Source organism: Gavialis gangeticus, unplaced genomic scaffold, assembly GCF_001723915.1.
Source record: "Gavialis gangeticus isolate Ggan-Ray unplaced genomic scaffold, GavGan_comp1, whole genome shotgun sequence".
Taxonomy (NCBI): Eukaryota; Metazoa; Chordata; order Crocodylia; family Gavialidae; genus Gavialis; species Gavialis gangeticus.
In genome coordinates this window covers 68977479-68996399 of record NW_017728993.1, presented here as the reverse complement: position 1 = coordinate 68996399, position 18921 = coordinate 68977479, and the positions used below count along the sequence as shown (strand labels likewise).

The following is an 18921-nucleotide window of genomic DNA, read 5'->3' as shown; positions in this document are numbered from 1 at the left end:
CCAATCATGCTTGGAGTCCCACCAAGTCTCTGTAATCCCACACCAATGTCTGGGCTGGTATCTGTGGGTCTTTGGGATGATCGGGGGGAAGGGTGGTGGAAGAGAATAAGCATGTAGGGGAGAAGATAAACTGGCTGATGGTGAAATGCAGTCCCTGAGAATTATCAACAAGTGGGGCAGTTCTCTACAGCTTCTGAGCCCAGTATAATCAGTATTTTTATCAATGATCTGGAAGAAGATATAGAACCATGGCTTTCAGAATTTGCAGGTGACACAGAGACTGTTTGCATGTTAAAAGCAAATGACAACAGGTCGCTGATGCTGAGTGATCTGGATTGCTTGGTGCCCCAAGCACAGTCAAATGCGCATTTGAATACAGCCAAATATCAGGCAGCTAGGAGCTAAGGATATAGTCCAGAGTCACAGGATGGATAGCAGTGAACCAGAATAGGACTTGGGTCATGGAAAATATCCAGCTGGCCATGATCTTCCAGTGCAATGCTGTAGCTAAGAGTCATAATGGGTACAGATTGTATGCACAGTATATATTCCCTGCTTGGATATATAAACAGGGGAAGACTGAGTAGGGGTAGAAGGATTTTTTTAAATTTGTGGAGCATCTGATCAAGTGAGCTCTTGTTTTTGGTTAGGAAAGAGCATCTCTGATTCAGTTAGCATGTAAGGTGCATCCCTACCTTTCCTTGTGCCTGACTTCAGACAAACATGGCTAGCTACCTCTCTCTCTCTTTGTGGAGGTAGCACTGGGGAGACCATGACTGGAACACAGTTCTGGCACTTGCTTTTTTTAAAAGATGCTGAAAAAAATAGAGAGGGTTCAAGAAAAGCCACTTGAGCGATTTGGGAATGCAAAAGCCTGCTTGCAGTGAGACTGGAGGTGCCCCATCTATTTAACTTATCAAACAGAAGGTGAAAAGGTTGCTTGAGTAGAATTGCTAAGCACCTGCACAAGAAGAATGTATTTAATCTTTGGGTGCCCTTGAATTTAGTAGAGCAGTTTCTAACAAGATGCAATGTCTGGAAGTTGATGTGAGAAAAAATTGAAATGGCAAATAAAAGACAACTGTGTAACACTGAGAGTAATTAACCACTGGAACAAATTATCAAGGGAAGTGGTAAATTAGTCATCACAGGGTGATTTTAAATGGAAGTAGGATGCCTTCCTAAAAAGACTGCTTTAGTTGATACTCAAGTTCTTGGGCCTGCTAGTGTGCTCCTTGCTGTGGGGCTCACTGCATAACATTTTGTGCTCCGTGTGGTCAGACTAGATGATCAAAACAGTCCTTTCTGGGCCTTAAAAGCTCTGCCATTTGAGTGGGCGGAAGTGAAAGCTCTATAGAAGCTGGAGCCTTCTAAGGGTGCACTGGGAAAGAGTTGGAAAACAGCATAATTTGGGGCTTTTCACGGTGATTGTTTCTTTAGTTGTTTTTGGCAGAACTACCAGGGGAGAAGTGTGATTTAAAACTACTTGGCAGTTCAATTCTGGCTCAACCACTACTGTAAAATTTTCCTGCGTGGTGCACCCTGCAGGCTTTGATGATTAGATATTAAATGGCTCAAGCTTGGGGTAGAGTTCAGTTGTTGTTGAGTTCTGCACAAGTCCCACATAAAGGGAAAAGCAGCTTTTGCATTTATGAAGTTATTGTCTGCCCGCTCCTGTCTTGGGGAGTGAACACTTGACCCAGATTCTTGCACTCAATTAGCAGATCAGATTATTTTTTGCACTGATTTGTGAGTGCTTGGGAATGTTGGAGAGTTCAGATTTTTGTCATTTCTCAGGAGAACTTAACCCAGATGCACTTGTTAGGGGGAACAGTAGTAGGCAGTTTGGGGACCTTGGAGGCTCTTGGATGCACAAGCTGATTTGATAAGAGATACTCCTCTTCTGACCCTTCCCCCTCCCTTGGTACTCTACAGTGATGCTGTAACCTTTGCAGGTGAAGACTCAGATTGCCAATGTGCTTCTCTACCCCAAGACAGGGCAATAATAAAATGACTTATGAATGTGTGCATTTTACTGCTTAGTACAGCATGTAGGGGCATTTAAATAACTGAATTTCAATGAGCCAGTTGTTTCAGAATGGGGAGGGGGGAGGTCCGGTTTTCAGCGGTCTTTAGTGGGTATTTTTACAAAGTTAAAGAGCTCTTTTGGGTTCTCAAAAAAGGTAAACCCCATCTCCCTCGGGATATACCACCTAAAGACCTCAGCTGGAATATTCCTTTTTACAGGGATTTAGTTTTTATGCCTATTAATGTGCAGTAGTTAAAGGAAAAAATACCAGGCCCAGCCACAGAACTCTGGGAGCTATTTCCCTGACTGTGCTGTTAATTTAATAGCTTTGCTGCAACTGACAGGTAGAAAAGGGCTGTTTTTTCCCTGGCACAATAGCCGATTAAGGAGAGTGTGACCTGACTGACTCAGAAGTGAAATTTGCCAGAGCCATTTAGACTGCAGTCTAATTAACTTACAGTTGTGCTGGCAAAGCAAAGGCCTCCCTTAGTAAGGACTGAATCAGCGAAGAAACCAGGAATTAAAATGAAACTTCATCTGGGAGGATGCACTTGATTGCTCCCTGCAGGTGGCCAAATAATTCCTGAGCCTGACAAACATTCTGCTGTTTGCACTCAGATGAGTTTATTGGGAAGGTGGTGGTGGGGTGGGAGGTGAGGGGGTGGTCATGTGGGTAAGGTACAAAACTGCTAGGTAGAAAACAGCTTTGCCATTGACTTGGCTTGGGACATTGGTCAAGTTCCTTAGGCTGAGCTTTGCAAAGCTGACTGAGGCATTGCCTCACTGCAGCTGCCATTAGCATGAGAATATGCAGTACATCTAAATCCCCCTGGCAGGCCTGGAGAAACTCAGCCTGGCCTGCTCTCCTGCTTTGGTATTCCTCTCAGTAAAACAGGGAGCATCCCTGTCTCACTGGAGTACTCTTCAACAGTGGCTGTTAGTTTGGCAGTGAAGTGGAATCCTTTGAGGGGACTCCAGCAGGAGCCAGCTGTGATGTGACTAGATTGTCCAGCTTGCCCTGTGTTATCTAGAGTGCACTTAAGCAATTTTGATGATGCAGCAATGATTTATTCAACAGGCTTTGAAGGACTAAATTGTTATCCTCTTATCTGTGTTTTTCTTCCCCTGCCCCACTCCAGCCAAACATTTCCTCTTACGAATATTAGCAGAGTCTTGCTTACCATAATTCCCCCATAGCTACAGGAGCTCTCCAGCAGTTCCCCTGTAATCTTTTGTTTTTTGCCAGGTCAAGCTGGGAACTTCCTGACTTGCGAGAAGGGAGAGTAAAAGCCATCAGTGACTCGGATGGGGTGAGTTACCCCTGGTATGGGAACACCACAGAAACAGTGACCTTGGTTGGGCCCACTAACAAGATCTCCAGATTTTCGGTCAGTATGAATGACAATTTTTACCCCAGCGTGACGTGGGCTGTCCCAGTGAGTGACAGCAATGTGCCACTGCTGACCAGAATTAAGAGGGACCAGAGCTTTACCACATGGCTAGTGGCAATGAACACCACCACCAAGGAAAAAATCATCCTGCAGACTATAAAATGGAGGATGCGAGTGGACATTGAGGTCGATCCCATGCAACTCCTGGGGCAGCGAGCCCGGCTTGTGGGCAGGACTCAGCAGGAGCAGCCCAGGATCCTGAGCAGAATGGAACCCATCCCGCCAAATGCACTAGTGAAACCCAATGCCAACGATGCCCAAGTCCTCATGTGGCGACCCAAGAGAGGCCAGCCTATTGTCGTAATACCTCCGAAGTAGAAGGTTACTGGGGGGGGGTGGGGGGAAGTGTGGGTGTGTGCATTTGAAAACTACAATGCTGTCAGTACGGTGCAAATGAACTGGAATTTTGAGCCAAAGCAGACCTCTTGGGTTCACCTGCCTTTGCAGTTGTGAATGGAAATAGGGCTTCTCTGTATTCAGAGTGAAAGTGTTACCCGTCATGGCCAGTGCTGTGTCACAGAAGAGGACTCGCTGAGCTGGTGGACTTGCAATGAAGTACCTATCTCTTTCTGTTCTTCTAGGGTATTTTGGCTGGAAAAGAAGCTTTCTTACCAGAACAATTCATATTCTCTTGCAGTAAAATGCAAGGAGCAAGAATATGATCAAACAGTGCCTGTGGCAAATGCTGCTTCCCAACCAATTTAGATGTAGAAATGGAGACTATGCCTACCAATGGTTTGTGGTCTTCTAATACAATCCGACTGTATGAGCTGACAGGAGGGTAAGGGTGGGGGGTGGGGAGGGTGTATTTCCACAGTGTTTATACCTATGCATTTTTGATTGATAATCAGTGAACACCAGGCTCATTGGAACTAAAAGAATGTTTACAAGGGTGGGGGTGGGAGGGGAAGAGTAACAACCCACGCCATGTGTTCCTCTTAGCTACAGTAAGAGATGGGGAACTGTCCCTGGTGCTGAACCGAAGTACAGTGTAAACTAGTCATAGAGTCATAGAGAAGCAGGGCTGGAAGGGACCTCCAGAGGTCATCTAATCCAACCCTCTGCCTGTGGCAGGAGCATCCCTATCCAAACCATCCCATGCAGCCATAATCTAAACTGTACATAAAACTACTATCAACCCTGATACAACAGGGTTGTACTCCAACCTGCCATAGGTAAAGAAGGGGAACCACAGCAGCCAGTGTCCTGCTTCTGTAAAAAGTTGGATTCACTACCCTCTAGATCAGAACTGTCCATCTGACTGTCTGTGGCAAGTTATGATGCTTGGGCTTCTGCCCAGCTGTTGGTCCCCTGTTGCTCTAGCTGTAACAGAAGCTGCTGTCTTTAGGCTCCCCCTCTGTGGGTATGTATGCACAGAGCAGTTTTGGTGGGGGCATCTGCATAGGTGCAGTGGTGGGTTGCCCAAGTGGTATGTGGCCCAGAGACTAGTGTCTAACTTTCCTGCTGCCCCCACTGATGCAGCCTTAGGGGCATGTGGCCCCTGGGTGCTTAAAATTTGGACAGCTCTGCTTTAGATCTCTAGCACACAACAGATTACATGCATTTGTTATCAGCGCTGTGGTTTCATTCATAAATCCCGTCAGCAGTGTGGAAATCAATATCCTCTAGTTGTGTTGACCAACTGGAACTTCAACGACCAATTTGCTTTACCACCTCCTCACCTAGTCCTATAGCCACTGGTGGCATAGCATCTTTACAGCAGTCCATGATTAGCATAGCACTAGGGTGGTGATCTCAGCTGTACACTGTAAGGGGAGCTGATTTAGCTTCTCCACAAGGTCCTTATCTTTTTCAGCTCTGCTCATCTGGCAGCTCAGTAGTCCAGAATAAGCTGGTTTCCACAATTTATTGGTTCTGGCCTCTCTATGGAGACTGCCTATCTACTTGAGTAGTGGTTTCTGTCATGATAAACACCTGCCCTCACAGGAACTGAACTAAAAGCACCAGTATATTTTTTAATGGGCTACTTAACACAGTAGCTATTCAGCTGGCCTGCCTCTGGATATTAAGGGCTAGTTCTCATGAGCTGTGCTAGGCAAAATGCAACAGAATGAAAGCTTGCCCTTCTCTCTGGGTCTAGGTTCCTGTACAGAGACGAGAGGCAGAGATTACATAGAAGTGGCCACGCAGGGTGATTTCATGGGGCACGGCTGACTGACTGTGGCTGCTTTGTTCTGGTTGCTAGGCAGGGGGAGGCTATAACAGGGCCAGTTTCTGGCCCTCAGAAGAAAACATTTCAATTCCATTATCAGGTCCCTGTGACATCAGGACTTCTGGTCCAACACGTACTTCCTAAGAGTAACTGAAACTAAAAGGGATCACTGGAGAGCATTCCCTTCTGAAGAGATGAACACTCAGCTGGTATCAGAGAAAATGCAGAACACCTAGCAGGAATGCAGTACTGTAACCTGGGATACAGGTTGTAGCCATGCTGGTCTATAGGCAAAAGCAATCAGGACTCTTGGTAGAGGTGATATCCTTTATTAGGCCAACTAGATAGCTGCAAAAAAAATTCTTTACTTGCAAGATTTTGGGCACACATGCCCTTCCTATCTATTTATACAGCTCCCAACACAGAGCACAAGTACCAACATGCTTGCATCATTGGGAAATCTCTATTTCCAGTATTAGATTTTAACTGACCTCTTGCCAGCAGTGGCTACTCCCACCTCTGTGGCCATGCAACAATTCTTTTACAGAATTTGTGTGTAGCTGTAGCTGGATTCACCACGCTGCAATGCTTATCCAGTTAACTTTTCCCACCTACAACAGAAAAAGTCGCAAGTAACTTGAAATGAAAGTCATGTGCCAACAGAAGAAGGTAAAAGGGGTAGTGATATGAAACAAACCAAAGTCCTAGTCCCCTTCCCAATCCTTGAACAAAACAAGAAGAGGTGCTTCAATTGCTAACCAATAAATTAACAAGGCAAAGCAAGTTAGGAACAAAGGCATCTCTCACAACCTGTACAGGAACAACAAAATATATAATAGACAATGTCACTAACACCTCATTCAGGGAGATGCACCTGTTTTTGTGAGTGACAGGTTATAAAAGGCAATGTTTGACCACTGGCATTTTGCTGCATGGCTATTCCTCCAACTGTCTCATGCACCCTAAGTGACCTTCTGCTTAATGCTGGGTGTTTCCAGTTTATAGTCCTTCCTCTGAGATGTTTTGCTTCACCTTAGCACTAACTGGGGACTTCTGATTTAAGGAGGGACTTGAGTGAGATTTCTTCAGCCCTGACCCATTCTCATTACTGCTCAGCAGCATTTTCCCCCCTTCTTTCAGAAGGACAAAATAAATCTCATTGCAAATTTTCTCAAACTCCAGATTGTGAGGAACTACCTTCCTCTTCCCAAGAATAATTTATTTAAAAAAAAAAAAAAGAATTGGGACATGTTGCATGCATCTTGGTGTGTTTCAAGTAGTTGTGAATGTAGGAGCTGCCATAGTTTTTTCCATTCTTTGAGTGAAATCTAAGGGAAATCTAGGTGTCCTTTACTTTTAAGATGCACTAATTTTCCAGCCTCTCCCCCTCCCCCTCACACCCTTCTTTGATAAATGCAAAAGTAATTCTCAGTCAAGAGGCAAATTGTGAGCAATGTTGGCATACCCAGCTTGAGGTGAACCAGATGCTGATTATGTTTGGTATCCAAAAAAGCTTGAAATACTCCAGGATTTGGACACTTTTATTGCAGACAGAAGTTGGTTGCAAGAATCTGGGAGGCTTGCTTTGTTTGGGGTGGGGTTTTTTTTTGTTCCCAACACAAATGGCTGTTCATGTGGAAAACCTCATTCCCAGCCTTTCATAGAACAGGGTTAACTAAAGATCTGCACACTTAATGCTTCCAGACCATACTGCCTGCTATGAAGCCTGGGTAGTAGGGGCTGGAGACCATCAATGGGGGCTGAAGGAAATATTTTCACTCCCTTCTAGGGAAAAGGGGATGGTTGTTCGTGAAAATTCCTCAGTGGTTTTCCCATTCTGTAGCAACAGGATGGTAGCTTTTATGAAGAATGCTTGGACTTGTGTGTCTGTGAGTGAAATGACACCTCTAGTCAGTAGCTGTATCTGTTTGGGAAATGTTGTCTTTGGGAACTGCCCTGCAGTTTTCTCACTGTTGAGGCTTTTTGGGAGATTACTGGATCTTTCTGTCTTTTTCCTTACCACTTGCAATTTCTTCAGTACCTGGGTTCAGTGACATCCCTGGTGGTTGTGGAGATGATGAGATGTCATGATGAGAGAGGAGAGAAATGCTGTGGATTATAACTTATGGCATTTCCTTCTTTTCCTCCTTCCTCTGAGAGAATTTCTCTTCTCTTTCCCAGTCCCACTCCCAGAAAGGATTAATTATGATAGTATATCTTAAACTTCTGGTTGCTGGACAGCCTTTAGGGGCAGTTGTTCCTCAAGGGGGAAGCAGTGCAAATGATTAGGTTCGTTTAGCAAAAATGGATTGACCCATATGTTGGCCGTGACCCCATATGCTGCATATGCACACAGGCTGAACCCAGTGCTGCTCACACTGCACACAACACTGGGTCTGTCCACAGTGTGTGCTGCATGCTGTGCCCCATTGGCTCGGCCCTGTGCATTAGCTATGGGGATGGTTTGGATTGGGCTGTGCCAGAGCCAGCACACAGGGCCAATCTGACAGGGCACCATTTAAGCCCTATGTGCTGCATGCAGCATGTGCTAGGTCTGGGACATGGGCTTCCTGCATGTGGTGCCCTAGACTGATCCTCTGTACTGCTTGCAGTGCTCGGTCTGGGGCGCATGTGCACAGTGAGCCCCAGGGCTGGTGTGTACTACACACTGCATGTGCACTAGACCCAGTGCTGGGGTGCTGCACAAGAAGTCCATCCTGGTCCGCTTACAGACCTGCCCAGTGTCCAGGCTTGCAAGGCTAGATGAGTTTGACATCCCTGGTCTACATGGAGGCATCTTGTTCTCTTCCTTAGGATAGTGCTGCTGTTTTGCTGTATCTCGCCATGGAGAAACTGTCCCTGCCCTGGGCTCTGGCAACATTGGGGTTACACCGAGCCCCCAAAGTTGTTTGGGTGTCAGCCATACTTTGGAGCCCTGCCTCTCTGCAGGTAAAGGTCTTCTTTTTTGGTTCAGCAGGAGCTATTCCTGCCTGATGACGGCAGGGTCTTTGGAGCAAAAATCACTAGAAATAAGGAGTTGGGTTTTCCTGGCCAGGATACAATTATTTTAGCTGCTGAAGGAAGAAAACTGGCAGGCCTCATCCTTCCAAAGATTAAGTGTGTGTGCCCTGAAACCTGTTGGCATGGTTTTTCCTCCACACTTGCTAAAAGGCTGTCTGGACAAGGTCCCCCCCCACTGGACTTTGTTGCCTTTATAGGAGCCTCTTGAGTACAGTCTCCCTCTGTGGAGGAATGGAAAGAGTACTGCTGTCTTCTGGAGGAGTGAATCCTGTCCAAGTCAGCCTCAATGTATGCAGTCAGCAGCTTGCCCTGCAGCCTCGTGGTTACAGCTCCTGTGTCCTTCATCTCACTCAGCCAGAGCCCAAGTAACTTTTCCGTTCTCAGAGGGTGTGTGTGTGTATGTATGTGTGTATGTGTATATATATATATATATAAAAAATATGGACTGCACTGCTGGGCTTTCACAGGGTACAACAGAGCACTGCTGGTTCATGGACCACAAAAGGCCAAGTCTGCCCCCTTCCCACACAGCTGATTGTAATCTGCCCTGGACTCACTTAGACAGTGGTTCTCAACATTTTTTGTACCAGGACCCATTTATAAACATCAGTGATCAGTCCCGACCCTGTGCCTCTCACTCCCTACCTGCTGCCCCTAGGCCCCAGCTCCCCAGTGTGTGGGGCAGGGGTGGGGAGTGTGGGACATGGGGGTCCCCAAGCAGCCCCTTGCAGGCTGGAACTTTGCCAGCTTGCAAGGGAAAATCCATGGTTTCCTATGTTTTTCCCATCGATTTTTAAGTTGATGGGTCCATTTTTAAAGTTTGTTTGTGACCCTTTCATATATTCTCACAACCTACTTTTGGGTCACGACTCATGGGTTGAGAAACACTGCTCTAAGAGGCATGAGGCTTCAGAACTGAGCACGTGCAGAATTTTCCCCAAATCTTCAGCTCTCTTGTGTGCTTTCCATGGGGCAGAACGTTTGTTACATCCAGAAGCAGAGGATTTCCAGACCCCCTTCTCTTCCCACCCCCACACTTATTACATGTAGTTCTCAGACTTCCTTCCAGTCCCCTTGCTTTTGCTTCTTGATTTATTATTTTCTGTAGCGTTTAATTATACATTTCTTATTTTTTATACTGGAAACGTTGAATATTGAAACCCCATGCCCAATGTTTCCAGGTACAGTGGCCTAGTCTGTGGAGGGTCTGACGGTAGTGCATATTGCTGGGGTTCAGTGCTTCAGAAAATCAGCCTGCTTGTTTGGGTGTCAAATCCAGATGTAGTCATCAAAAAGAGCTTCTTGAAGTTTTTTGTAGGAGAGAGAGATTTTCTGGGAGTAGGGAATGGGTTTCTTTGATTAAACTTTTACAGAAAAACTGCTAAGGTGATTAGTTTTTCCTCTTGGTGGTATTTTCTGTGATTTTCTTTTAGACTGAAATTTCACCAGAATGGTTTTTGAAATGGCTGTGTCACTGAAAATGCAGGTTTTGGAAATCTTTCAAAAATTTTCAATAATTTTGGTAAAAAGAAAAAAGACCCTCAATGTTTGATAAATAGCCATTTTGACAGCAAAATGGAGTTCACTTCAGAACTTTTCACATTTGTGTTTCACAGCCCCTTGTAATCTCTTCAGCAGAGAACGTGGACCTCAAGCAGTAGGATTCTTTGAAAGCAGGGCTGTCCAATATATTTGGCCCCGAGTGGCCAGATTTGGATCATGGGTCCTCTCATGGGCTGGATGACCCACCTCTAGTGACAGACGGTGGCTTGTCAATGCATCTGCTGTAACTGCTGCATTGGCATGACTCCACAATCCAGGTGGACATTTTCCCCTCACCCTGCCCCCCCCTTTCCCTTGTCACTGATTTCAGTCGCTGATGGTGACTGAAGACCCCACATCTGCCAGCAGACAATAGGGTGCAGGAATGAACAGTGACGGAGTTTACCCTGTGGGTTCCTGATCCATGCCAGCACAATGGCTCTAGCAGATGCTTTGACAAGCCCTATGGGATGCTAGTTGAGCAGCCCTGTTCTAAAGCATTTTAAAGATACTGGGCCAGATCCTGAACTGGTATAAATGATTTGAGTGCATTTAAGTCAAGGGAGGCTTTAAATTGAGGTGCTGGCTCTGACCCTCATGTCTCCCCATAATGCAAGCTCTGAAGCCTACAGGCTTTGTGATGCTCCTCAATCTGGGTTCCCTGTCCAGTCTTCTTAAAGTCCATGCTCTGCCTTTTTGCTCTGGAGGTTTGGGAGAGGGGGCAGACAGTCTGGGAAGAATGTTGGTCCCCATTTTGGGGATAATTCCCTAGTATCAGCCACCAATCTTAATACCAGTAAAAAGCATGAGAGAGGCAACCACTGAGGTTAGTGTTCTAGGAATGGCCCTCAAATGAAAGATATTCTATGTGATGGGAGTTTGACACCTGTGAGGTCTGGAATTGGTCCTGTGCAAGATATCATGGAGGGAAATGCTGTGATAGCTGTGAGGCTGGGCAAACAGTTTAATACTGCTGCTTCTGGGAATGACCTTGCAAAGCATGCAAGAGAGCAGAAATAATGCCAGGCAGTCATTCTGATCTGGCTAGGGTCTGTGCAGTCTCATTAAACCAGAACAAAGCCAATTTAGAAACATTTCAGAATTTAAGCTTGAGCTTGGTGCACGAAAGATGTGACAGTGTGTGCCCTTGGAGCTGCAAGAGAAAGTTAAAGCCCTGGGGGCAGCCAAAAACATCTAGTTAATCAAGAGCTCTCTGGGATAAAAAGCTAGCAGTAGGAAACATTGGTTTCACTGACTGGGCATTGCTCTCCATAGTTCCCCTGTGGTCTGGTGGCTGTTTCCTCAGCAGGAAATCTGCCTCTTTAAAGCCAGGTTGTCAAAAAGGCTCCTCAACCAGAAATGCATGGTTTTCTGTTAGTTTTGTGTGCATGATGGTGGGGATTTTCCATTGTTCCCAAGAATAGCTGCTCACATGCAGGATGCTGTTGAATATCTGGGTCCTTCTGTAGGTACTGAGCCTTTGTGAAAATTCTGGCCTGTGCAATAGGAATATTTGTTTTCTACTGGCTAAGTTTGCTATTGGCTTTTGATTTTTCAGATAGTCAGATGCCACTTCTATGGCTTGTTTTGGAGTACTGCCTGGTAGACCATATCTGGTGCATGGTTAATGGTTTGTGCCAATTTCTAGCTCTCTTGAGGATTAGTCTTGGTGAGGAAAGGTGTTTGCATAAATCCTATGCATCCTCTACTTGAGGGAAACAATATTTGACTCAGGATTTCCATCAGCTACACATCCATGCCTTCAGCTGCTTTTCTGAGTCAGCTGGTGTTGCTTAAGCTTGCAGCTGCAGAGGATGATTGTGGCCAGATAACCTATTCTGCAGCTGTGTTTTAGGGTACTTGGAAGCTTTGAATGCAGTTCAGTGTTTGCCATACCAAAACCAGGGTGAATTCCAAGCCCCATTGATTTCCACTGGGGCTTTGCCAAATGACTCCAGCAGAGTCAAGGTTTTATTCTTCAATACTTGAATGGTGTTCAGTCTTGGACTAAGCTTTTTCGTACAGGAGCCTGGGAAAGTACTGAAAGAGGGTAAAGATCATTCCAGCCTCTTAGATTCAGGATATAGGGAAGACAGCTGTGATAGAGTCTTGCTTATTTAGTAACATTCTCTTACTTATTTTTGGGCTTGGTTTTATCTTCACTTGAGGTGTTTGTTTAATGGGAGGATGATGAGTCCCAAATGGAATGGCTGCAGTTGGACAGTAGGATCTAGGATAGAAAAAGAGTCCAAGTACAGTGTGTCTAGCTTTTTCATCTCCCAGAATAACACTGGGTTCAAGAGGCAAAGTCTTGGTACCTTGAGTGACCTAGGGTGTGGGGTCTCACCTCTGGAATTATTTTTCCTGCAAGGTGGGATGGAATCTGGGGGATGTCCTTCTGGTCCATCATCTCAGCGCATTGTACTGAGTCAGTGGCTGAACTTGGAGCAGATGCTGGAGCCTGTGCTAGTGCCACAGGATCTGCATGCAGGGTGTTAATGTTTTCCCATTCTTCTGCCTTGCACTTTTGTCCCCATTCACCCCTCTTAAAGGCTGGATGTTTACCCATTCTTGATCAAAGGATCTGATTTGAGTAATTTCCCAGGTACTTTTCCAAAAGGACATGGGATTATTTGGTCTGCTGTTGGTGGAGAGACATGAATCAGGAGCTGCTACACAAGCTGCAGCTATATCCACATTTCAGGCCAGACTCTTCCCAGTGTAAACCAGTGTAGCTTGGCTGACTTCAGTGGTATTAACTGATATTTACACCAACTGGGGAATCTGGCTTGGCAAGTTTTGCTCCTCGTGCCTCCCTTAAGTGCTGATTTTGCTCAGGTCTCCCAAACTCTAGAGGGCAGTGACTCAAGAGGTGGGTTCTGTTTCTTAAATGATTTCCATTGCTCATGAAAATCAGAACCTAGCTGGCCCTACCCAGGTGCAGGGGAGGTTTCCCATCTCAGTCCTGCACTAGCATCTCCTGCTCTGCATCAACCCTTTCTGTTTTAGTCCAATGACTGCCAACCCAGTCTGCAAACCAACCTTAGCCCTCACCTGTCCCACCTCCTCTGGTTCCTACCTTGGGGCTTTCCAAAATTGGAATGGTCTATCACAACTGTCTGCGTGGGCATATGTGAGCAACATGCAACCCACCCTAAGATCAGACGCCCAACAGGCATTGTTTCCTTGTAACCAAAGATAAACTTAACACCAGGGCATGTAGAGCACATTGGCTAGTGTATTTCTTTACTGTATCACACCAGCTGCTTCCTTTTTATGTATACGAAGTAGGAACGTTTATGCAGAATTAAAGTGGAGTCAAACAGTAGTGAGTAGAGTAGAAAATGGACATGTGTGGACACCAGATACTAAGTAATGAGACCCTTAACACCAAGTATGCACTTTTCCTGGCTACTTTGTTTTCAATGAGTTTTGTTTTCAGCTCGGCTCTTCAATGAGTTTTTTGCCTCTATATTCCTGAACGTGGATCAGAACAAATCTCCCACTTGGATCATAGACCGGCACAAAAAGGGACACCAACCCACCAACTGTTAGTGCTGACCTAGTGAAAGGACAATTGGAGGGGCTGGATGTGTTTAAGTCAGCAGGCCTGGATGAGCTTCATCCAAGAGTACTGAAGGAATTGGCCAGTGTCATAGCAGAGCCACTGGCATGGCTGTTTGAGCACTCTTGGTGCTCATGTCAGGTCCCAGAGGACTGGAAAGGGGCCAATATGGCCCCTATTTTAAAGAAGGGGAGGAAGACTAGATGGATAACTGTAAACTAGTTAGTCTCACCTCTATCCTCAGGAAAACCTTTGAAAAAAATATTAAGGATCACATTTGTGGGAATCCAGTGGGAAAAACAATGCTGAAGGGCAACCAGCATGGATTCGTAGTAAGTAGATCCTGCCTGACTAACCTTGTTTCATTTTATGACCAGGTCACAAAATGTTTAGATGTATGAATCGAGGTAGAGGTCATCTACTTACATTTTAAGAAGTCCTTCGGTATGATATCTCATCCTATTTGCACAGATAAACTGAGCAGCTGTGATGTAGATGATTACACAGTCGGTCAGGTGGGTGGCAAATTGCCTTAGGGGTCACACCCAGAGAGTGGTGGTGGATGGGTCGGTATCAGTCTGGTAAGACGTGGGCAGTGGAGTCCCGCAAGGTTTGGTCCTTGGACCTGTGCTGTTCAATATCTTCATCAGTGACTTGGATGAGGGTGTGGAGAGCACTCTGTTCAAATTTGCAGATGATACCAAATTATGGGGTAAAGTTAACACGCCTAGAGGGTAGGGAACAAATCCAGGCGGATCTGGACAGGTTGGAAAAGTGGACAGAAGAGAATAGGATGCAGTTCAATAAGGACAAATGCAGGATGCTGCATTTAGGGAGAAGGAATCATCAGCACACTTACAGATTGGGAGATGATTTTCTCAGCAGCACAGCAGCGGAAAGGGATCTTGGAATCATTGTTCACACTAAGACGAACATGAGTTGTCAATGTGACGAAGGGATCAGTAAAGCTAACCACACTTTATCACGCATTAGCAGGTGCATGGCAAACAGGTCCAGGGAGGTGATACTTCCCCTTTATGCCGCCTTGCTCAGGCCGCAGTTGGAGTACTGTGTCCAGTTTGGGGCGCAACACTTCAAGAGGGATGTGGACAACCTTGAGAGGGTTCAGAGGAGGGCCACTCGTATGGTTAGGGCCTGCAAGTAAAGCCCGAGGAGGAGAGATTGAGGACTCTGGATTTCTTCAGCTTCTGCAAAAGAAGGCTGAGAGGCGATCTTGTGGCTACCTATGAAATTGGGGTAGGGCAGCAAGGAATAGGAGATACTCTGTTTACCAGGGCACCCCTTGGAGTAACTAGGAACAGTGGTTGCAAACTGATGGACTGCAGATTTAGGTTAGACATTAGGAAGAACTTCTTACAGTGAGAGTTGCCAGAATCTGGAATGGGCTTCCAAGGGAGGTGGTGCTCTCCCCTACCTTGGGGGTCTTTAAGAGGATGCTGGACATGCACCTGGCTGGAGTAGTCTGACCCCAGCATTCTTTCCTGCCTAGGGCAAGGGGTTGAACTCTGCTAAGGTCCCTTCTGACCCAAACATCTATGAATCTATGAAACTGAAGATCTTAAGATGCTCATCAAGTGCATTGGGCTGGGAGCTCTAAATAGAGTGAATGTAGGATAACTTATGAAAATAATTTCCCCTCTACCTGCTCAGTTCATAAGAAGCTACAGCAGTGGTCACTGGAAAGCTGTAAAGGCATTTATAGGTTAATAAGGAAATTTTTTTTTTTTAAATGTCAGTTTGTACATAAATGGTCAAACATGGGACTGTTTATATCTGTAGCGAGTTGGCCCTGAAATTCACCTGCTGTATAACCTTCCGTCCAGCATGTTAATTCATAGCTCATGGAGCTAGCAAGGAAGGATCTGTTCCAGGGAGCCTTATGATGGCAAATGACAACTTTTGTCCTGATGCTAACTGTGGAAAATAGGGCTTTTCCTGTGAGGGAGTGTTGAAAAGTTCATGAAAGTCCTGAGCTACTTTGCTGAACAAAAACTTATCAGAGAAGTAGAGTTACAGGAGTTACAAGATTCCACTCGTGAGGAATCTGAAGCGATAATGCATGGCTGAGTGGGGGAATCATACCTGACCCTGGTGTATTTTAAGGATGGAGGGTTGGGGATGACCACACTTCATGATGTCCTTTTAATAAGTCAGTGGCTATGTCATGTTCCTGCATAATTACATCTTCCCCACATAGGCATCTAACTCTTTTAGAGAATGGCTAAGTGGTGAAAAGACAGACCTAGGTTCTTTTTCCAATTCTGCCACTTACTCATTACATCACTTGGGCAACTCTCTTACCATATGTACATGTATAAATCATGTACATTTTCCCCATAAGAATAGCTTTCTAATATTAGGGTGCATGTTTCAAGTGAAGAAGCTGATTTCTGTCCTGGAATGGAGGCATAGGGACATTGGAATGGCTGCCAGGAGCTGAGTCCCACCAGCTGCATGGAGGAGATGCAGAGTTTGCTGTTCAGACAAAATGTAGAGATTTAACCATATCACAAGCAGTGCCAAATTGGCAGCAGCTTTTGGCTGAGCAGCCAGAAGCTGCTGCTCATTTGGCAGTGGCTGTTATGGGGTTAAACCTTTAGCTTCTGATGAATAGACTTTGCCCCTGCTCCAACTGGCTAGAATTCAGTTGCCTGGAAAAATCTTTTTTTTTCTTCATTCTGCCTTCCCAAAAGAAGCTTTATACTTATTTTGGGTGGGGGGAGTAAGAAAATATGGTAACTTTATTTTTCATGTGAAATAAGGTGCTAGTCCTTCAAAGCAGGGGAGTTTTTGAGATTGAATTAATCTCTAAAGCACTTTGAATTCTGTGGATAGGAGGCTGTATGCAAGTACCAAGCATCAACACAATGAATACCTGTTTTATTGATACATTCATGCATATTTCTCTAGGCGTCTCCCTAGCTTTGGATTTTCTATGGCGTCATTGAATTTAAGCTCTCTACAATAAAATATGAAGCAAACAAGAACATGTTGCAGGGGAGGCCCTTCAGCTCTGAAGGTATCCAGAGCTATGACAACAGACAGGTACACAATTCAAAGGATGTGCCCTAAGCAGATAAATTTCCTCTAATCCATTGCAATCCTCCTGCAGCTTTTGTCCTCAAGGTGAAAAGCATCCTACTTTTGTAGCGTCTTAAGCTGAGCAGCATTTAGAGAAGCAGAGCAAAGTTGTTGCTGTTGTGTGTGCGTGCATGTGGAAGAGGGAGAATCGATAGTTTGTCTCATCAGAAGCTACTGGACATGTATAAGAGTGAGATTGCAGTAGAAAACTTCATGTGTCTCCATTGCTGGATGTTTTCTACTGCCTGCTAGTGCTACTCTACCTTTTATTTCAGGTTGTTTTGTTTTTTTTAATGCCTTTGGGGAAAAGCTCATTTTCTTTTGATTCCTTGGAGCTGTGTTCACATTTGGATCTCAGCTGGGTTTAGTTACTTGACAGCCAAAAACGAGCCAACTCAAAATGGAACTGAGCTCTGTACAGTAGGAGTAGACAGGCCCTTAGCATTGGAGATATTGAAATCAGCAGGAATTGGGTGCCGTAGTTATTTTGGCCCTGATCCAATGCCGCTGAAGTCAAGTGGGAGTCTTGGCCTTGACTTCAAAGGGATTGATGCTTGCCTTGAGCAGTGACATCGTGCCCAAATACAGTGCCCTCAAGGCTTTCTGGTACTATGGTGAACCTCAAGGTCAGATTGTGTGTCATCAAGCCCCCAGAGAAGCAATGTCCTGGTGTGATGCCATCCCATAGGAAACAGTAGGCCGGAAGGTTTCCTGTTTGAAATGCTTATGGTTTCCTTCCCTGTTCCCATTACTGTAGCCAGCATCTTGTATCTCAGGGAGGGACAGGGGACCCAGGTCATGGAAAAGTGCACCTACCCCTGTTCTCCTATTTCTGGGGCCCAGCCAGCATACAGGACCGTTCAGTAGGGCCTTACACATTGGACTACTTTTTTCCTTTGCTGCTTTTCATTTTCACAGCTGTGCCTGTCGCTGAGTTCCACTGGCAGCATGAAATTACCGCCCTGAAAGTAGCTCTTGAAGCAGTGCCAGCTGCCCAGAAGCAGGAAGCACCATGAGCCTCACAAGAGAGCCTGTTCTTACTCGCTGTCTAGACAAATTGATGTTGAGCCTGGAGTGAGAATTTAAAACTATTGCCATTGAAAGCCACATGCCTGCCTGAGACCACTTAGAGCTGTGCTGTGGCAACTGTGCATTGAAACCCTGACGCCTGTCACACACCCTTTATGCCAAGGGTGTCAAACTAGTTGGGCCTCATAGGCCAGATCCAGATCATAAGGTGTCCTGCAAGCCAGATGACCTGTGAGTCATAATGCTGGCATTAATCTCCTCATCGTATTGGTGTGCCTCTGCTGCTTGCCCCCTCTTTTCCCCTGCTGCTGATTTTAGTCACCAGGGATGACTGAAAACCCCAACTGTGGCAGCACATAAGGACTAGGGAGTAAGGGAGGCAAACAGTGTTAACTCCTGAGTTCTGAAGCTGTGGTGAAACAGCAAGGATTAATGCCGCCACCACAAGGACTCTGGCAGCTCGTGGCAATGAGTCCTGTAGGCCATATCTGGCCCACAGAGGTGGGTTGTCCATCCCATGAGAACCCTGAGGCCAGATGATGGACTTTGCAGGCTGGATCTAGTCCATGGGCTGTATGTTTGACACCTCTGTTATGCTGTGGTTACCCTAGAGGAGTTTTCATAAACAAGGTGCATGTGTGTGTGCACACATGTTCTGTAATGTGTGTGTGTGCGTGCGTGTGCGCGCGCATGCACGCGTCACACTCAGTGTAACACTGTTTTAGGAGTGGACTCACTGGGGGCGCAGGGAGCCTTCCTGCAACCAGAATGGCAGTCAAAGCCACTCAAGGAGGCTGTCCCACGTATGTGCAAGCTGCTTTGTGTATTTCTTTATTTATTCTACTTATTTATTTATTGTACTTATTTATTTATTGTACTTATTTATTTATTTGCATTTTATTTAATGTTATGTTTATAAAATGGAGGCCATAGCAAACGCCTGTAGCCACTCTAAATGGGCTTTTTTTTTTTTCCTTTTCTTGGGGGTGGGGGGGGGGGGGGGGGAGGG

The 18921-nt window shown here is 45.6% G+C and overlaps 1 protein-coding gene across 3 annotated transcripts in view; it reads left to right on the top strand.

Moving 5' to 3' along the window:
• Nucleotides 1-18921, top strand: part of FAM78B (family with sequence similarity 78 member B) — a 35508-nt gene that overhangs the window by 16216 nt on the left and 371 nt on the right. The window contains exons 2-5 of one of the 3 annotated variants that reach the window (XR_002094744.1): nucleotides 3276-3780; nucleotides 4062-4219; nucleotides 16713-16847; nucleotides 17802-18898. Coding sequence is in view for 1 of the 3 variants with exons in the window: in XM_019501953.1 (XP_019357498.1) it covers nucleotides 3276-3798 (523 nt within the window). In the remaining 2 variants the exon portion in view is untranslated. Of the gene's footprint in view, nucleotides 1-3275; nucleotides 4220-16712; nucleotides 18899-18921 lie in introns of those variants that run through there. The other 2 variants (XR_002094743.1, XM_019501953.1) reach the window with 2 other exon arrangements.